General features: G+C 41.2%; 1 protein-coding gene across 5 annotated transcripts in view; it reads right to left on the reverse strand.

The window, feature by feature from the left end:
- REPS2 (RALBP1 associated Eps domain containing 2) overlaps positions 1-21,020 on the reverse strand; it is a 240,008-nt gene that overhangs the window by 144,684 nt on the left and 74,304 nt on the right. For 3 of the 5 annotated variants that reach the window (XM_022562667.3, XM_022562669.3, XM_022562664.3), the window contains exons 3-5: positions 17,237-17,385; positions 14,492-14,618; positions 4,064-4,161 (exon numbers count right to left, since the gene is read on the reverse strand). In XM_022562667.3, coding sequence (XP_022418375.1) covers positions 4,064-4,161; positions 14,492-14,618; positions 17,237-17,385 — 374 coding nt within the window. The remainder of the gene's footprint in view (positions 1-4,063; positions 4,162-14,491; positions 14,619-17,236; positions 17,386-21,020) is intronic. The other 2 variants (XM_022562666.3, XM_022562671.3) reach the window with 2 other exon arrangements.

Raw genomic sequence — 21,020 nt, forward strand, 5'->3', positions numbered from 1 at the left:
AAGTGACAGTGGGGGGACTTCCCTGGTGGTCCAGTGGCTGAGACTCCGTGCTCCCAATTCAGGGGGCCCATTTCAATCCCTGGTCGGAGAACTAGATCCCACATGCATGCCGCAACGAAGAGTTCGCATGCCGCAACTATCACTTAAAAAAAAAAAAAAAAAGGATCCCACATGCCACAACGAAGATTCCGCACGCGGCAACAAAGATCCCACGTGCTGCAACTAAGACCTGGGGCAGCCAAATAAATAAATAAATAAATATTTAAAAAACAAAAAAAAGTGACAGTGGGACATTCAAGTGAAGACATCTGGCAGGTGGTGAGATGTGGCCATCTGGCTCCATGTAGCTAAATAGTAACAGAGTGAGAACTAGACCCAGGGATCCCCAACACACAAGGGGCAGGTGAAGGGGGGAAATTGAAATAAAAAGCTTAGGAAGAGGCAGTCACAGAAGCAGGAGACAAACCAGGAGAGGACAGTGGGAGCAGGAGGGTCAATTCTAAACCCACGCCAGCAAAATCACAAACGACTACGTGACCTACGTGGTTAGGATCACTTGTGAACAGTAAACCACAAAATGACCTATCAACACACCACGACAGAGAAGCAGGAAAGAATATTTACCATTTCTTTACACACCACTGTCAACCACCCACCAACATAGGATGTGCTCAGTATCTGAAATTTCAAGGGGAAAAACATCCAACACCTGAACGAAAAAATCAAAACTGCGAAAATATTAAGACTGTTCATTCCAATGGCTGGGACTGAATTCCACATAAGCACCTCTGAAATGCCAAGCCCATGAGCTGCAACACTGCTGACCCAGAGTCCCTAAAAGCCTTCCCCCGTTCCCAGAGGCCACCCCTCTTCCAATCAGGCAGGAAGGACTTGAATACAAGGCCACAGAGGAAGCTAGGAGAGAGCGAGGCTGCCATCAGCCCATGCGCATGGCAACATGGGGAATGAGTGACCCCGGCCCAGCCTAGCATCACACCCAATCCCTATTAATCCCCTACCACCAAAATCTTCCACTTTACATCCTCTCATCTACATGGCTAACTCAGGTTGGCATTTTGCTGTCTGGGACATGGAGTTCAACCAAACCAAGTTGAAAGGAGTAAGAAGGAAACCTAAGAACTGAAGAAAGAAAAACACATCAGCCATGAAAACCACAGACTGCTGTCCCGAAAAAGGCCCCTTGCTCTCATCTTAAACAGAAGGCAATGCTCCAAACAGGAGGGGGGACCTACACTGACACCAAACAAACATTAAGGGAATCAGACTGCTGCACAGTATTACAATGGTCTGTTAAATCCATTCCAGCTCATTCGTGTTACAGAAAAGAGAAGGAACTTGCCCAAGGGCATGCAGAGTGTGCCTGGACCTGGGTGAGAACGTGTCTGGCTTTTCTGCACAATCCCATGAGTCCTTCTAATGGCCAATGGCTGCCAAATACTTCTATCCAGCCCCAGCTCTCCCCAGAGCTCCAGCCCCATATATCCTACCAACTCCTTGACACGTCCTCTTGGCTGTCTCTAAAGCTCAAATTCCAATATGCAACACCGATCTCATGATCTTGCCTCAATACTCCCAACACTAGCTTTTCATTCAGGGCTTCTAGGCTTAACAGATGACATCACCATCCATGCGGTTCCTGAGACAAAGGCCAGGAAATCGTGTCCAGTGTTTGAACTCTAGCCCTACCAGTTCCTAGCTGTGACCGAAGGCAAACTAAGTAAGGTCTTTATACTTCAGGTTTTGTCATCTGAAAAATGGGATAATGACAGGAATTACCTCCTAAGATAGCTCTGAGCACTGCAAGAGAGGTGTGTATAAAGTGCTAAGCTCATAGAAAACATCTTTGTACGCACAGCTCCCTCTATCCTCTTGCCTGCTCTCCCCCGCCCCACCCCCCACCTGGTTAACATGGTTCAACCCTTTCCCTTTCAGCTGGAGTGTGACTCCCCTCTGCAAGCCTTCCTTGATCAGCCCCTGCCTGCCACGGCCAGGACCTAACTTCCCGCCACCATTTTTCATCCTCAAACCACACTGTAATTTCCACTCACCACATATCATAATTATATATTTACTTTGTGATGGTCTGATCAATGGCCATCTCCTCCAAGAGTCTATAAGCTCCATGAGGGCAGGGACTGGATGTGTTATACCTCATTTTTGTATTCTCAACACAATACCTGGCACTTAATAGGTATTTAGTAAACATTAGTTGCTTGAAGCGCTCAAGAAGCACGTTTACCAGCAGAAAAACGGACCTAGAGATTAGAAGAGAAGTCCCAGGACACCAGTCCAAGTGAGAGCCCATGGCCATCTCAGCCAGGTGGCTACGCAGAAAGAGCCCAGTGAGCCCCATCCAACCACGGCGAGGTTCGGGATTTACTGCTTGTTTGACCGTCATTCTAACAGTTCAGGATGTGGTCTCCACAGCACTAGAACAGACTCTGTAGAAACATGCATGGCCACACCTCACAGATTTTTTACATGAATCCCAGTCCCTCCGATACCTTTCCTAATGTAACCATCACTCCACAGTGGGTGTGATTCTCATGTTTAAAAACACGTATTTTTGTACCACAGGACCTCTAAATGCAGCCAACTACTCCATCTGCGGCTCAGCTGAAGAAACAACTGTCTGTTCCAACTTGGGGGTAAAACTGAGCTCTACTGGACCTAGGTACCAATAAGGGATTTTCAGGAATATTTTTACTACACCCTATGTTTATTTATACAGCAACTCTAGAACCTAGCCTCCTTGTAACATGGGACTCTAATGTATATAGGAAAGTATTTGAAAGAGCAGGTTTTGACATTGGGCAGGCCTGGTTCGAATTCTGGCTCTGCCACTTACTAGTTATGAATGAAACCTTAGACCCATGACTTGACCTCTCTCGGCCAGTTACCTCATCTATACTAAGAGATACAACAATACCTAGATCTGATAGTTGGAGGAAGAATTATACACAAATACACAGCATATGGCTGAATTATCTACCACCTTTAAGAAAATTCTTTGTACACAGAGATCTACCGCAGAAGGTAAGTTCTGTACCACGCCTAACACAGAGCCCCATCCCCAGAGGCTATAAAGTGAACACCTCAATCTCCCTTTGCCTTGTTTATTCTCTTCTAGAATACCAGCCCACTTCTTTATGGGACTATCTGACATCACCCGTCTACTGTGAGAAATCCCTGAGCATAAATGATCCTTCTTCCTAAGTTGGACAATTGAAATGTTATACAAACCACCCTACTTCCTCTTGTCTTTAGAATCAAACAGCCAATCCAGTTTTCTCAGGGTTTTTCTCATGCTGACATACACATACACCCTTTTTTGGGACTATGACTTCACCAGCATAGGACTCAGAAATACTACACAAGATAACAGTTGCAGACACGGGAAAAAATAAGAGCTCTTTATCCAAAGGAAACACTGGAGAAAGGGAAGCTGAAATTTGCTAAGTTGTGGTGTAGCCAGGAGAAAGTGGGAGATCACTTGTGCTTCTGCCATATGGTATCGATTACAAACAGGAAACTAGTTGCTGCCACTTGTAAAATAACTGTTCTCCAAACAGCATTGAACCAGGCACTGAGAGAAAGTACAGGAGAACCACCTCTGCCTTCCAAAGCTTGCAGTATAACTGGAGGCACAAAACAAAATGGGCAATAGCGAACTATGCACTGAATAAGTAATATTAAAGAATAAGGCAGAGATAAGATAGGCTGTTTTGGGAAAAGTAGAGGCCTCCTGAAGGAGGTGCCTGCTGATTAAGCAGATAAAGGTGGAAGGGCATTTTAGACATACCAAAGACTGAGAACCAGCCCGGATTAGTCTAGAGACACTGAGAAGGGGAGAAACATACACAGTAGAAACGATTTAGGAAAATACACAAGCAACAGAACAAGAAGTACAATATTTGCATTAGGGGGCAGTTTTATGTCCTGCTTACAAAAACAAAACAAACAAACAAACAAAAACAGGGCCATCAAGAAGCCATACCCCCAAAGTCTCCCACTGGCATAACCCCACAGCGGCGTCACTTACCCGGATAAGGGAAGCCTGATGCCGAAGGGGTTTTGCTCCTGGGCCCCCCAACGAGGGTCCCTCAGGCTGGACAAGGGGCTGTCTAGCTTCATAAGGAGCTGAAACAGCAGGAGGGAAAGTCAGCATGGTAGACAAAGATTCCACGCAAAAATTATGATTTCACACACAAATTGCTACAGTGTCTGCTTTTCAGGGAAGAATTAGCAAAAGAATTAGAGTTTACAGGGAAAGGGCAACCTAAGACAAACAAACCTTGGTGCCCCTGGGTACAATTTAACTGAACAATCTAAAGACAGTCACCCAATTCATGATAAGGCAGGAAAATATTTATATCAGGTTAAGATTAGGAATAAATTAGAAAGGTGGAATGGTGTGAATCTAAACTGGGATAAAAAATGAGAGTAGTTAGAAAAGTGCCATGGGCTTCCCTGGTGGCGCAGTGGTTGAGAGTCCACCTGCCGATGCAGGGGACACGGGTTCGTGCCCCGGTCCGGGAAGATCCCACATGCTGCGGAGCGGCTAGGCCCGTGAGCCATGGCCGCTGAGCCTGCGCGTCCGGAGCCTGTGCTCCGCAATGGGAGAGGCCACAACAGTGAGAGGCCCGCGTACCGCAAAAAGAAAAAAAGAAAAAAAAAAAAGAAAGAAAAAAAAGTGCCATGTTCTAAATATAAGGTAAATTCTATATATACCCTGCTATTTAAAAGGCTTCCATTCATCATCCACACCCCCAAAGAAGAAAAGGAATATGCATTTTGAACATTAAGAATCAACATTGTCATTTATTTTGTTTTATTTTTTTAATACTTTTTTAAAAATTTATTTATTTGACTGCATTGGGTCTTCCTTGCTGCACGCAGGCTTCCTCTAGTCGCGGCGAGCAGGGGCTACTCTTCGTTGCGGTGCATGTGCTTCTCATTGTGGTGGCTTCTCTTGTTGAGGAGCACGGGCTCTAGGCGTGTGGGCTTCAGTAGTTGTGGCACGTGGGCTCAGTAGTTGTGGCTCCTGGGCCCTAGAGTGCAGGCTCAGTAGTAGTGGTGCATGGGCTTAGTTGCTCCACGGCGTGTGGGATCTTCCCGGACCAAGGCTTGAACCCGTGTCCCCTGCATTGGCAGGCGGATTCTTCACCGCTGCGCCACTAGGGAAGCGCCCCTATTTTGTTTTATTTTTGAAAATAAATGCCACTGTCATCTTTTCCTTAACGGAAAGAATGTAAAACCAAGTAGAGAAAACTACAAAAAGGAATAAATGCATTTTATATTTATTATTTTATCACTTAATAACCAAACTAAAAATAATTTTGCTACCTTGAAGAAAAGGTTTTAAGCCACCAAAATGAATGCATTTTTTTCATTCCTTTTATTTCCAGAACACTTAATAACAACCTTGCCAATATGGTAGGAAAAGTTAAATGTAACCAGGTAGTATTCAGCTCCAACAGAAAGGAGAAATTATCACTTAAAATGAAACCATTTCTGATCTCTGTGGGTTAACAGTTCAGGTTTTTGGAAGTATATAAACAAGTAAAATGCCTGTTTTCTGTAGCTTCTTATAAATAAAATCAGGTAGAGACAGCAGAGCAGCCTATTATGGCATCACCTTCAGCACACTCTGAACTTTTTAAAATAAAGAAGGTATAACAGCACGCTAAGAACAGCAAACCACTCTTGGCTCACAACTGCTCTTTGTATTTCCTCCAAGGAACTGGAACACAGTATTATAACACATTAAATTACATTAAAACATCAAAATCACTGCCTGGAAAACCATGACATGGATTTCCTGACCCGGCTAAGAATGTATTAAAAATACAAAACCTGCAAAAGAAACATACACAGAGAGCACATAGTCCAAATCTTAAATAAGTCTCACATGGTAAGCAGGTGTTGCCCTCAAAGAAGGATTTTTAAGATCATTCCATTTTGATGGAACATCAAATTTAACTCCTGTCAGGAGGCTTGAACCACAGCAAACTGTACCACGGCTGGGATACCAGTGGTCATGAGCTTCTCCTGGGAAGCTGACCTCACATGCCTCTGCCTCTGGCTCCCCTCAGAGGGAGGGAGCTTCTACTGCTCAGGAGGGACACGTGTGGAGGGAGGGAGCCTGGCCCATGGCTCCAGTCCCTCACCAACAAGGGTCTTCCTTCCCTTGGAAGAGACAAACACATCTTATCAATAAAGCCTGAACACTCAGCCGCATGGTGGGTCATTTTTGGAGAAGCTCAATGGCAAATTTTCTCTTCCTACTCCTGTGGGAAGCCTGAGTTGTCCACACCTGCCTGTGACTGGAAAGATGAGTGTCTAAAGCCCTCTGGTCGCAAATCTTAGACACGTGCTCCAATCAGCTCTACTGGCACCACAGCTGATATTCAGGCCACCATCAGTCTGACTCCTGCCTCGCTCCTCAACTAAAGCTGAACTCAGGAGGTAAAAAGGTAAAAGGTAAAAGGCTCGTTGCCTCTACTCTCCTTCCTCCCAAATAAAGCCTGAAACATGCAACTCAATGCAAAATAAACAATTCTTAGATCCCCTTATAAGAGGTTGAATAAGGAACTAGAAGTACCACCTTTCCCCAAGGGGAGGAGTATAAAATGAACCCTAAAGATTTCATCACTCTGAGATTCGTGTCAAACTAGAACAGAGACCACAACTACCTGCCCCATAAAGACTCCCCATCTGCAGTCACCCAATGAATGATATCCAAAAGGTGACTTTCAAGAATACTTAAGAGCTTCAAAAATAAAACGGGGGCTTCCCTGGTGGCGCAGTGGTTGAGAGTCCACCTGCCAATGCAGGGGACACGGGTTCGTACCCCGGTCCGGGAAGATCCCACATGCCGCGGAGCGGCTAGGCCCATGAGCCATGGCCGCTGAGCCTGCGCGTCCGGAGCCTGTGCTCCGCAGCGGGAGAGGCCACAACAGTGAGAGGCCCGCGTACCGCAAAATAAATAAATAAAAATAAAACGGGTGCCAGATTCTAGAGACACAAAAGGAAATATGAGGGAATATCTGAGCACCTACAATGTGCCACGAGTTATGCTAGGAACAGATGTTTACATAACATTCCTCGTTTCATCCACAGAGCAAACCTCTGAGGCAGAGATTATTCCATTTCACAGATAAGGGAAACTGAGGCTCAGAAAAGCAAAATACCCATAGTCACAGAGGCTAGAAATGGACAGAAATGAGAAATGTAGGCCCACTAAGTCTACCTTTAGGCCCAGGAGACGAACATCACAGCCCATGCTCTTAAGTGAGAAGATACCTAGAACTGATACATCAGAATAAGAGGTATAAGAAAAAGTAGAACAGACATTGATTTTAAGATAAGACATTAGATATCAGAAGAAACAGGTTGTAAGAGTCAAAAGTAGTTGCCTCTGCCTAGAAGGAACATACCTCAATGTAATAAAGCTGATATAAGACAAACGCACAGCTAACATCATACTCAATGGTGAAAAGCTGAAAGCATTTCCTCTAAGATCAGGAACAAGACAAGGATGCCCACTCTCACCACTTTTATTCAACATAGTTTTGGAAGTCCTAGCCATAGCAATCAGACAACAAAAAGAAATAAAAGAAATCCAAATTGGAAAGGAAGAAGTAAAACTGCCGCTGTTTGCAGATGACATGATACTATACATAGAAAATCCTAAAGCTGCCACCAGAAAACTATTAGAGCACATTAGTGAATTCAGTAAAGTAGCAGGATACAAAATTAATATGAAGAAATCTGTTGCATATCTATACACTAACAAAGAAGTATCAGAAAGAGAAATTAAGAAAACAATCCCATTTACCATCACATCAAAAAGAATAAAATACCTAGGAATAAACCTACCTAAGGAGGCAAAAGACATGTACTCAGAAAACTATAAGACACTGATGAAAGAAAATGGAAGACGACACAAACAAATGGAAATATATACCATGTTCTTGCACTGGAAGAATCAATACTGTTAAAATGGCTACACTACCCAAGGCAATCTACAAATTCAATGCAATCCCTATCAAATTACCAATGGATTTTTCACAGAACTAGAACAAAAATTTTTTTTAATTTGTATGGAAACAAAGACCCCGAACAGCCAAAACAATCTTGAGAAAGAAGAATGGAGCTGAAGGGCTTTCCTGGTGGCACAGTGGTTAAGAATCTGCCTGCCAATGAAGGGGACATGGATTCGAGCCCTGGTTCGGGAAGATCCCGTATGCCGTGGAGCAACTATGCCTGTGCGCCACGACTACTGAGCTTGCGCTCTAGAGCCCGCGAGCCACAGCTACTGAGCCCTCGTGCCGCAACTACTGAGCCCGTGCACCTAGAGCCTGTGCTCTGCAACAAGAGAAGCCACTGCAACGAGAAGCCCATGCACCGCAACGAAGAGTAGCCCCCACTCGCCGCAGCTAGAGAAAGCCCGCATGCAGCAACAAAGACCCAATGCAGCCAAAAATAAATAAATAAATGTATTTTAAAAAAAAGAATGGAGCTGGAGGAATCACACATCCTCACTTCAGACTATACCGCAAAGCTACACTCATCAAAACAGTATGGTACTGGCACAAAAACAGACACATAGATCAATGGAACAGGACAGAGAGCCCAGAAATAAACCCATGCACTTATGGTCAATTAATCTACGACAAAGGAGGCAATAATATACAGTGGAGAAAAGACAGTCTCTTCAATAAGTGGCACTGGGGAAAGTAGACAGCTACCTGTAAAAGAATGAAATTAGAACATTCTCTAACACCATACACAAAAATAAACTCAAAATGGATTAAAGACCTAAATATAAGACCAGATACTATAAAACTCCTAGAGGAAAACATAGGCAGGACACTCTTTGACATAAATCAGAGCAATATATTTTTGGATCTGTCTCCTAGAGTAATGGAAACAAAAACAAAAATTTAAAAATGGGACCTAATTAAACTCAAAAGCTTTTGCACAGCAAACGAAACCATAAACAAAATGAAAAGACAACCTGTGGAATGGGCGAAAATATCTGCAAACAATGTGACTGACAAGGGCTTAACTTCCAAAATACACAAATAGCTCATACAGCTCAATATCAAAAAAACAAACAACTCAATAAAAAAATGGGCAGAAGACCTAAATAGACATTTTTTCCAAAGAAGATAAACAGATGGCCAACAGGCACATGAAAAGATACTCAATATCGCCAATTATTAGAGAAATTCAAGTCACAACTACAATGAGGTATCACCACACACTGGTCAGTATGGCCATCATCAGAAAGGCTACAAATGGGGCTTCCCTGGTGGTGCAGTGGTTGAGAGTCCGCCTGCCGATGCAGGGGACGCGGGTTCGTGTCCCGGTCCGGGAAGATCCCACATGCCGCAGAGCAGCTGGGCCCGTGAGCCATGGCCGCTGAACCTGCGCGTCCGGAGCCTGTGCTCCGCAGCGGGAGAGGCCACAACAGTGAGAGGCCTGCGTACCACAAAAAAAAAAAAAAAAAAAAAAGGAAGTCTACAAATAATAAATGCTGAAGAGGGTGTGGAGAAAAGGGAACCCTCCTACACTGTTGGTGGGAATGTAAATTGGTACAGCTACTATGGAGAACAGTATGGAAGTTCCTTAAAAAATTAAAAATAGAGTTGCCATATGTTCCTGTAATCCCACTCCTGGGCATATATTTGGACAAAAGTCTAATTTGAAAAGATACATGCACCCCAATGTTCAAAGCTGCACTATTCACAACAGCCAAGACATGGAAGCAACCTAAATGTCCATCAACAGATGACTGGATAAAAAAAGATGTGGTGTGTATACTTATATACATATACACACATATACATACAATGGAATATTATTTACCCATAAAAAAGAATGAAATAATGCCATTTTCAGCAACATGGATGGACCCAGAGATTATTATATTAAGCAAAATAAGTCAGAGAAAGAAAAATATATTACTTATATGTGGAATCTAAAAAAGTGATACAGGACTTCCCTGGGGGTACAGTGGTTAACACTCCGCGCTTCCACTGAAGGGGACACGAGTTCAATCCCTGGTTGAGGAATTAAGATGCCACATGCTGTGTGGAGAGGCCAAAAAATAAATAAATAATAAATAAATAAATGTTTACAAAACAGAAACAGACTCACAGACATAGAAAGCAAACTTATGGTTACCAAAGGGCAAAGGAAGGGAGGAATAAATTTGGAATTTGGGATTAACAGATACACACTACTGTATATAAAATAGATAAACAACAAGGACCTACTGCATAGCACAGGGAACTATATTCGATATCTTGTGATAACCTATAATGGAAAAGAATCTGAAAAAGAATACATATATGTTATATATATATATATATATATATCTGAGTCACTTTGCTGTACACTGAAACACTGTGAATCAACTGTACTTCAGTTAAAAAAATAAACATTTTTTTAAAAAGGAAAGAAAGTAGTTGCCTCTGGAGACCAGAAACAGGTTGAGTGGGAAGGAGAAGTATTACTGCGATTTAAACATCATCTTTTAAAATATAGATAAAATACAGATGGCAGTATCTGCCTCTGAGGGTTGTGGTAAGTAGAAAATAGTGCACATAAAGAACTCTGAACAATGCCTGACACGTAAGTCTTACCCAATGAGCATAAGCTATAGATACATCCAGCAAAGGAGGCTAGCAGGAGCCCGGAAGAGAGGCAGAAGAGAGGCTCTGAATCACAGACTGGTCCAAAGATGCTCAGTATGATTTAAAACATACACATACACCCCTTTAGCCAGGAATCATGGCAGGGTCTTGGACAGAGAACAACCCCAGAAAAATATATTCCTAGAAAATTATCCTAGCAGCTAAGCTGCTTTCTGAAAATGCATAAATCCAAGTTTAAGGATCATGATGTAGGAAGGGGCAACAGAAACTTAGAAAACAATGTTTCAAGAACAAAAGAGTGCCCACAAGGAGATGTCACTTCACATGTAATAGAATAGCTAAGATTAAAAACACTGAAGAAAGAAACTAGAGTACCAACTGCTGGCAAGGAGCACTGAACTCTCATATATTGCCAGTGGGAGTATGCAGCCACTTGGTGAAACTCTTGGGCAGTTTCTTATACACCTACCCTAAGGTGCAGTAATTCCACTCCTAGGTGTCAGGAAAATGACAACAATGTCACAAAAAGACACACACGAATGTTCATAGCATCCTTATTCATAACAGCCAAACCCTGGAAATAACCTAAATGTCCATCAACAGAAGAATGGATCGTCACACCATGATACATTCATACAATGGAACAATACTGGGTAATAAAAAGGAACAAACTATTGAGATACAACACCATGGAGAATCTTAACCACTATGCTGAGGGAAAGACACCCGAGAGTACGGTCATTCAATATGATTCCATTTATATGAGGTTCTAGAAAAAGCAAAACTAGCCTGCGATGATAAAAATCAGAACTATGCTTGCACTGGGGGGGCACGGGCGGGGAGGGAGTGACTGGAAAGGGGCATCTCTGAGGTGATGGAAATGTTGGTTTTAATGTCAAGCAGACTACTTTTTTATTGAAGTATAGCTGATTTACAATATTAATTTCAGCATAGTGATTCAATATTTTTATAGATTATATTCCATTTAAAGTTATTATAAAATAATAGTTGTATTTCCCTGTGCTGTACAATATATCCTTGTAGCTTATGTATTTCCTACATAGTAGTTTGTACCTCTTAGTCCCCTACTCCCCCACCCTGCAACCACTAGTTTGTTCTCTATATCTGTGAGTAGGTTTCTGTTTTGTTATATTTATTCATCTATTTTATTTTTTAGATACCACATATAAGTGATAACATACAGTACTTGTCTTTCTCTGTCTGACTTATTTCACTAAGCGTAATTCCCTTTTTAGGTCCATCCACATTGCTACAAATGGCAGAATTTCATTCTTTTCTATGGCTGAGTAATATTCTATTGTGTGTGTGTATGTATGTGTATCTTCTTTCTTCATTCATCTGTTGATGGACACTTAGGTTGCTTCCATACCTTGGCTATTGTAAATAATGCTGCTATGAACACTGGGGTCCATGTATTTTTTCAAATTTGTGCTTTCATTTTCTTCAGATATATACTCAGGGGTGGAATTGCTGGATCATATAGTAGGGAAATATTTTATTCATGATCAAAATGGTGGATACATGAGTATATCCATTTGTTAAAACTCAAATTGAAGATTTTATTTTATTTTAAAGAGTTCTTTTTTGATATGGACCTTTTTTTTGTTTTAATTTTTGGCTGTGTTGGGTTTTTCTTGCTGTGTGCGGGCTTTCTCTAGTTGCAGCGAGCGGGGGCTACTCTTCGTTGCAGTGCGCAGGCTTCTCATTGCGGTGGCTTCTCTTGTTGCGGAGCACAGGCTCTAGGCACATGGGTTTCAGTAGCTGTGGCCCGCAGGCTCAGTAGCTGTGGCTCGCGGGCTCTAGAGCGCAGGCTCAGTAGTTGTGGCGCACGGGCTTAGTTGCTCCGCAGCATGTGGGATCTTCCCGGACCAGGGCTCGAACCCATGTCCCCTGGATTGGCAGGCAGATTCTTAACCACTGCGCCACCAGGGAAGTCCTGATGTGGACCATTTTTAAAGTCTTTATTGAATTTGTTACAATATTCCTTCTGTTTTATGTTTTGGGGTGGTTTTTTTTTGGTTTTTTGTTTTGTTTTGTTTTGGCCCCAAGGCATATGGGATCTTAGCTCCTTGACCAGAGATCAAACCCGCACCCCTGCACTGGAGGGCGAAGTCTTAACCACTGGACCGCCAGGGAAGTCCCTCAAGTTGAAGATTTTAAATGTGTGCATTTTATCACATGTAAATTTTACCTCACTTTTTTTTTAAAAAAGGCTAAGAAAGAATGAAAGCATGGACAACCTTGACACACGCCGCTAAAAGAGCGAAGGAGAGAAGCAGGTCATTTCCTTGCCACTGGGGGAATGAAAGCCCAATTTGAATGGAATGAGGAGAAAATGGAGCATGAAGCAGAGAGAGCTGGTACAGACAAGTTTTTTAAGGAATATTAGAAAAAAAGAGTAGAACCTGGTGACTCGGTAGAACAAAAAACGACCCACCTGTGAATTAAAATCCAAAAACTAAGCACCATGCTAGGCATAGGACTCCAATTTCCAAACCCAGATGAAATTAAGAAAAAAAAAACCCACTTCTAAAAATAGGGAAATTCGGCAGGAGAGACTATAAGGAAAATGAAGAATTCTCAACCCCGTTTTATTTCAGACACCAATGGGACACTCAGGTTCCAGGGGAGTGATTTTTCGTTCCTATCCCCCAACAACGTTATTTTGCATTTGCATAGGATTCAATTTCCAATCAGATTTTATGCTCATGTTCTCGCTTATCCTCACAACACCCCTATAGGATACTATTACTCCATTTAAAAAGAGGAGAGGAAAATCATGGTTCAGAGCAGTAAGTGGCTTGCCCAAGGTCACATAGCTAGTCACATAAACCCTCACCTTCTGATTCCAATCAAAAGATTTTTCCATCATGCTACACCTGCTTCTCTCGGCAAGATTATAGTCTCTTTAGTCCAGCCTAGCACACATTTTGTTTTAAATCTGTTTCCCTCTAGAAGTCACCACTATTTTCAATGCAGCAAAAACCTGCAGAAACTGGGTCACTTTCAGTTACAGCTCACAGAATTTTAAAAAAAGGCGGGGCGGGGGGGAGTTACGGATATCCAATTCTAGAATACCTTTAATTGGTCATATCTTAAGCTAGGAACCTGAGCCCCACAAGGACAAGATGCTGCAGTGAATTTATGGAGCTTTAAGCATTGCAGCCAGGGAGTCAACTCTGCAAGTCATTCTCAGAAGCAAGTAACGTATTCTACCACTAACATGGCCAGCACAGTGCAAATGTGAGCAAGCAGGCAACCCCACAACTGGGCACTTCACACACCTGAGCACAATGCCTCCCCTGGCATTTCCCTTATTCTTAGTCCCAAACACAAGAGCTAAATATTTTCATTTATGTGCTCAGTCTTTAAAGGTTGAATCAACTCTTCTGCAGAGTTCTATTTTTTAAGTAGTTTCATAAGAGCAGTTATCATATAAATATGTTTGGTGGCTTTGCAGAAAGGAATAACTATTCCAAAACAATACAAATCCTTCATGTGCTATGTTCCTGTGTAATGAAATTTGTATATGAAGGATTAAATCATCTAAATCATTATCTACAAGTCTAAAGATGAACTAGTTTGTAGGACAGAAAACAAGGCATTACTAACACAGATTTCATTTTATATTTTTTTTAACCTCGCTTGAGAGTATAAAATTAAATTCAGCCCTGTCTCCAAAGCCAGAGGTAATTAAGTCAGGAGACTGAGCAGCTGGTGGCGTTGCTGCCCGATAGATGAAGGAGCCTCTAAGACACTGCCTGGGACAGCTGGCCTCTTACCTGGATGCATCTGCTCCGTGCTTTTCCGCAGTTTGCTGTAGCCATGGCTCAAGGGCACCCTCTGGTAATGAGGCGGGGAAGAAGGAGGGGAGGCGAGGGGTGACATCGTGGGAGACTGCGTTTCCTGCTTCAAAGAACCAGAGCAGAGTTCAGAGACGATCACTCAAGGAGCCTGGCGCTCTGAGCTGCAGTTATGAAGTATAACGCAACTCTACTGCCAGTAAGCAGGCTGCTTTAATAAATGGAAGAGATGTTTTCTCAGAAACGCAGCTTGGTTAAAAAGCAGCGTCTGAGGATTCAAAAGTCTCCCAGAGAACAGTCTCGCCGGAGCTCAGTTACCTAAATTACTAAAACAAGCCTGAAACACTTCCAGTTACTCCAATAATATTTTCCTTGGGGAAACGAAGACACTGATCACATGAAATAACATTCATACTCCCCAATTTTGATCTCTTCGTGAACAGATTCCATTTTCATTCATTAATAAAAGCTCCTATTTCCTGGATTTACACTTACCAAGTCTTCCAACAATGTGGATTTTTTAAAATATTTTAAATGGTTAATGCTAAATATTCTGGGACCTGGCTAGCCAAAGTAAAATGCCAGCTTTTTTTTTATACTGAGAAATTGCAAAACAATTCATTATGGGTAAACCACTCCAACTAGCCTATTCCTAAACACTAGGATGGAGCCTTAATAAACTACAATTCAAATCTCAACTCGAATGTGAACTTTATGTAGGACCCCAGGCAAGACAAGCAACCTTCTAACTCGGCTACTGGGTTTCCTCCTTTTTTTTTTTTTTTTTTTTTTAATGCTACCAATAGACTGGTAACTTTGGAATACCCAAGTAACAAGGAAACAGTACTTTTCATCAATATAGAGACTATATAGGTGCTCTTAGTCAAAAATAATAATAATAATGCAATCTGAGATACTAATCAAGTACTCTTTTTCAAGTAAAAGAAAAGAATATTTGCTTTGAATTGTAAGCTCACACCCACAGACTGGGTGGGCCTAGCATAAGCCCAGACTGAAGTGAAAGGATGTGTCCTCAATCACGCAGCCAGGCGATGGGCCTGGAAAGTTCCCAGGGCATCCAACCATCCTGGGATAGTGGACCCTCATTCCTCTCCAAATGCTGGTGGGAAAACATGCCAAAGAGTATTGGCTGAAGATTCTGATACAGGCATACCTCATTTTATTGCACTTCACAGATATTACTCTTTTTTTTTTTTAACAAATTGAAGGTTTGTGGCAACGCTACATCGAGCAAGTCTATTGGCGCTATTTTTCCAAAAGCATTCACGTCCCTGTGTCACATTTTGGTAATTCTTACAAATATTTCAAACGTTTTCATTACCATTGTATTTTTAAGGTAATCTGTGATCAGTGATCTTTGATGCTACTACTACTTGCTAAGATGACAGCAGTTTTTAGCAATAAAATATTTTTTTAATTAAGGTATATACATTGGGGGTTTTTTTAGCCCTAATGCTCTTGCACACTTAGTAGACTACAGTATAGTGTAAATGTAACTTCTGTATGCACTGGGAAACCAAAAAGTCGTGTGACTCGCTTTATTGTGGCGGTCTGGAATGGAACCCGCACTACCTCCAAGGTATGCGCCTGTACACCTTTTTAATCTAAATCCCTAAAAAAAAATAAAATAAAATCAATCAATCAATCAATCCCTGAAGAACTAGTTTAAACATATGAGAATTATGAAAGCAACAGAACATGCTACACCTAACTTAAATATGAAACTTCTGCAACGATACCTCAAATATCCAGCATTATCAGGGTGAGCCATATACATTAGTTTTCCAACTTAATCCTTTAATTGTCTTGCATTTGAAAACATTTTGATTGGTCTTCCTAAACATAACAGATTTCTCTTCCTTATAGAAGATACTATAATTGAATATAATTTGACTTTTCTGCATAATTCAGTATCTTATCTTCATTGGAAGTATGGGATGTACCCTGATGCCCTGAGGGTTCACTAATGTGTAAGTCTATTTTACCTCTTCTTGATAGGCTCACTCATCTGGAATTTACACTTTGGTCTCTACCAGTCACTATCTGACTATTGCAAATAGTGGTCTAATTTTAAAAGCCCATCCACCCTATTCTTGTTCCGGCTACACATGTAATGGCAGCATTTCCCAACACGGCACTCCAAACATGCTCCCCAAGAAGGGATTCCCTGGTGAAAGGAGTTTAGTACATGCCGATCTCCATGTCTCTTTATTGCAGGACTTCTCAGGGCTTTTACTGTGCTAATGTGCACTGTGAACGTCTAAGACTGAGTATTTAGCCTTTCCCCCAAGAATAGGCCATGAAGCAGCATTCTCCAAACATATTTAACCAGAGAAACCTTTTCTCCAGGTTTTTTTGGAAGAAAGGACTTATTAAACACTCCTAGAAGTTACATTTCGAAGAACCCATTTGGAAATGGTGATTAGAGACATCAAATAAGTGTGTTAAATCAGTAGCCTTACTTGAGACACAATTCTACATTAAAGTAAGCTCTAAATGGCCCATAGGTGGCTCATGGTAATGGTAATTTCTATGCGTCAGCCTCTTCTCCTTGCTACAAGGAAACTTTACTGGCTCACTTCCAAGTCTATAATTGTAACCCAGATGGTGCAATTCACTGGAAGCTTGACAGCAGCTAAGAGGCACTGCTCTGTGAGGATTCATGGTCAAAAGCAAACAGACATGCCTGATCAGACTATTTACCTGTTTATCCTCATCATCCATTCTTTTGAAGGTATTTTTTTCTGTGATTAAATATGGAATCTGAACTTTAGTTCCATGCAGCTCAGCCATGTTCCCAAACCGGATCTCAGCATCAGTTTTTGACATCATAAAGCGAGGCAGCGGCAGTTCTTTAGGAGCAGAATCAGAGAAGCTCAAGTGAGACTTTATTTGAAAACTGCAAAAAAGGGAACTCAATGGCCAAAAGATGAGTCACTTTTGAGGAAAAATTCCAGAACACTAAATATAGATTAAACTTGATTTCAACACAATAAGGACTCCTATAATAATGTCATAATAGAAAAATGCTACAGTTTAACACGGTATCCTGGCTCAACGTCTTTAAATGCTGTTGAATCATCGCAGAACAAATTCAGGTTTTGGACAGATCTCCCACTTCAGTCTTCAGTTCAGCACCAAGAAAAAGGATGTGACATCGCAGAACTCAGTATCAAGTGACAAACAGTAGCAGGCAGAACTTCTATAGTGCTTATGATATGCCAGACACTGTATTAAGATCTGCAAATATTAACTCATTTAATCCTCACAACTCACTACAGTAAGATGATCATTAGCCTCCTTTTATAGATGTGGAAACAGAGCAGAAGGAGCTAAGAAGACACAGCTCATCTGTGGCAGAGCTGGCTCTTCACCAGCCAGTGCTGCTGACCTACAGAAAGGCCCCTCATTCCCAGGACAAACCTACTGCATACAACACTTTCTCACCTTATGTCATTGCTTAAAGAATTTTCACACTCAATCTCCAGTTGTCTTTTCATAATGGAATAAGGAAAATGGTATAAAGTTAGAGCAATCAGTCCAACGTTCAGTCAGATTCTACTGTCAAAACCATTAGCTACACTCTATGCCACAAAGAGCTGAAACCCAACTGTCTGGTATATTTACTTAGCTTTCAAATTTCTAACAAAACTATTCTGAAAACAGAAATGATACTTTGGCACACTTCGAGTTCTCAGCACAGCAAATCACACACAACACAGCACAAGAATGCCAAAAATGGGTATAATATTCTGGATTAGGCATAATGATTTGCATCTGGATCCATTGTTCCGGATAATACTCATCAGTGTGCCTCTGCCTTCCCTTAGCTCCCTCTTCCAAAAACACAGCTGCACTTCCAATGATTGAAGCTGTGCTAAAGCCAGAAAACCTCTTAGCAACAGCAAGCAGTATCCCAGCTCCCCAGGCAAAGAAGGCCCCTGGTTCTCTAATATCCACATCATGTTTATTTTTAGTTGCTATGTCCACATTTGATTTAAAGAAGTAGGCAATATGACAAATCCCTGCGTGATCGATCAGCCAAGGGCCCAAGAGACATAAATAGAATAACCAATCTGGAAAATTAAACCAAGACTTTCCTCTAAAGACAGGATGGCCACCATTTTTAATGTTTTACTCTTCCCTAACCATGGCAGCTCTCCAACACTCAAGGCAGGAATGGACTTCAAAAGAAAAAAGGCAAGAAAAAAGAAAGTCTAGATTCTTAGTAAATCAAATATCAGCTAATCCTATGGTTCTCTTCTCAGAAAGGTATTTGTTTCAACTCAGTCTGCAAAAAGGATCTAAAACACATGGAACGAGATCACATAAAATAACTTGCACTCTAATCTGCCCATGAGAGGATGATGCTACTTCCAAGCCCTATTTGAGGGAGAAAAGAAGTAAATGCTTGGCATTTGTAAGCTCCCTGACCAGCGTTTCACTGGTGTTCAACAGATAACTCTGGGAGCAGTGGAACACAAACCCGGCTGATGAATATCAACTATTACACTAGAGCCCCCAGCTGTCCTTTAGGACACCGTCACGTCACACGCTCTCCTTCCCTGGCTATGGCACTTCTCCAAAATTGTTCACCTGGGAAAGAACCTCCCTCCCCCCGCCGGTAACAAAAGACAAAATACAGCTGAATTTCGCTCGTATTTTCTTTGTTTACAAGATTTTAAACAACTCTCACTTAACAGAACTGTAACCATATATAATGATATCCCTATCATTGAAAAGGTTAATGAAGGTGCTATTTTTCTTAAGCTGCTGCAAGCTTTTTTTTTTTTTAATGCTGCAAGCTTTTAAAAAGTGAAAAGTAAAACTCTAGTTTGTCGATGTTCAGTCTAAATGTTGTTTCCTAGTCATGTGTACACCAAATGTAACAGTGCAACTTTATTAGAAAATTAATCAATAAAGTACCTGCTATCCAGTGATTTATGTCAAGTAATCACAGGAGAAGATTTATTTGTAGTAGTTGTTTAGAATCTTTTCTCCCAAACTGAATTAACACCAAGAAACACATCAAGAGTTCAAATGAAATACTGATAAGGGCCAAGGACACCATGAGCACAGCAATCATTTGTTTCACAATGGCATCTTACGTTGTATTCTTTGAACACAGAAATGCTTTGTATATTAAATAGAAATGACTATTTTTCCCTTCCACAAAGAGAACTATGCCTCTCCTTTTTTAAACATGTGACCCTCTAAGGGAAAAAATCCTTTGTTTTCCCACGTTTGATGGAGTCATGAATATAAGAAATACTTCAATCTCTCCAATTCATTAGAAGAAACATAAGCAGCATAAATGCAGTAACAAATGGCAAATTACAAAGTGGCAGCTACTGTGCAGTGTCCTCCAACGCTGTCCACTGGAAATATAATGTCAGCCACATATATCATTGTAAATTGTGTAGTAGCTACATTACCAAAAAAAAATGTTAAGAAGCCAGTGACAAAAATACAAATACTGCATCGTTTCACTTACATGAGGGATCAATCGTCAAACTCGTAAAAACAGAAAGTAGAATGGTGGGTGCCAGGGGCCGGGGGTGAAGGGGAGTGGGGAGTTGTTTAACGGGGGCGGAGTTTCCATTTTGCAAGGTGGGGAGACTGGTCGCACAACAACGTGAATATACTAAACACTACTGAACTGTACACTTAAAAATGGTGAAGATGGTAAATTTTATGTTCTATATATTTTGTCACAATTAAAATTTTTTAACGTTGAAAAAAGCACAAAAGATACAGATGAAATTAATTTAGTGTATTTTAACCCAATGTTATAGATTACAGCATGTGATCAAGATAAAAATTAATATAATAGTTTACATTCTTTTTTCAGACTAATGCTTCAAACCCCCATGTGTACTTACCTGTACCACAGACCTCAATTCAGATACACCACATCTCAGGCACTCAGGCGCCGCAGTAGTGTGGCTACTGGCTGCCCTACTGGAACAGCACAGTTTGGCTGATGGTTGCTATGAAGGAATATGGACCATTATGGCCAGAAATCTGGATTTGACTAAGAAATACTATAATGTTAAATGTTAACAACTAACTGATTTCTTCTTAAATTACGTAAGGAGTATTTTGTATGAAGGGATGATTTACATAAAGCTTAAGTGTACCACTTGAAGACTTTTAACAAATGTATGTATAAGCTCATAGCAAACACCCAAATTAAGATACATTTCCATCACATAGAATTTGCCTTCATATCCCTTTCTAGTTAATCCCCTCGCCTTGTCCCACTTAGCAACCTATTCTAATTTCTAAATCCACAGATTAACTTTGCCATTATAGAACTTCACATAATGGAATCATACAATATTAATCTTTGTGACCACCTTCTCTGACCAACACTTTGTCTGTGATAATCATCCAATGCACCACATAATCATCCAAAGACACAGTTCATTCTTTTTCATTGCTATGGAATAATCTATTTTTATGAATACATTGAAATTTTTTAAAT

This window comes from Delphinapterus leucas, chromosome X (genome assembly GCF_059928025.1).
Source record: "Delphinapterus leucas isolate spDelLeu-1000000601 "Yukka" chromosome X, BTC_Dleu_Yukka2, whole genome shotgun sequence".
Taxonomy (NCBI): Eukaryota; Metazoa; Chordata; class Mammalia; order Artiodactyla; family Monodontidae; genus Delphinapterus; species Delphinapterus leucas.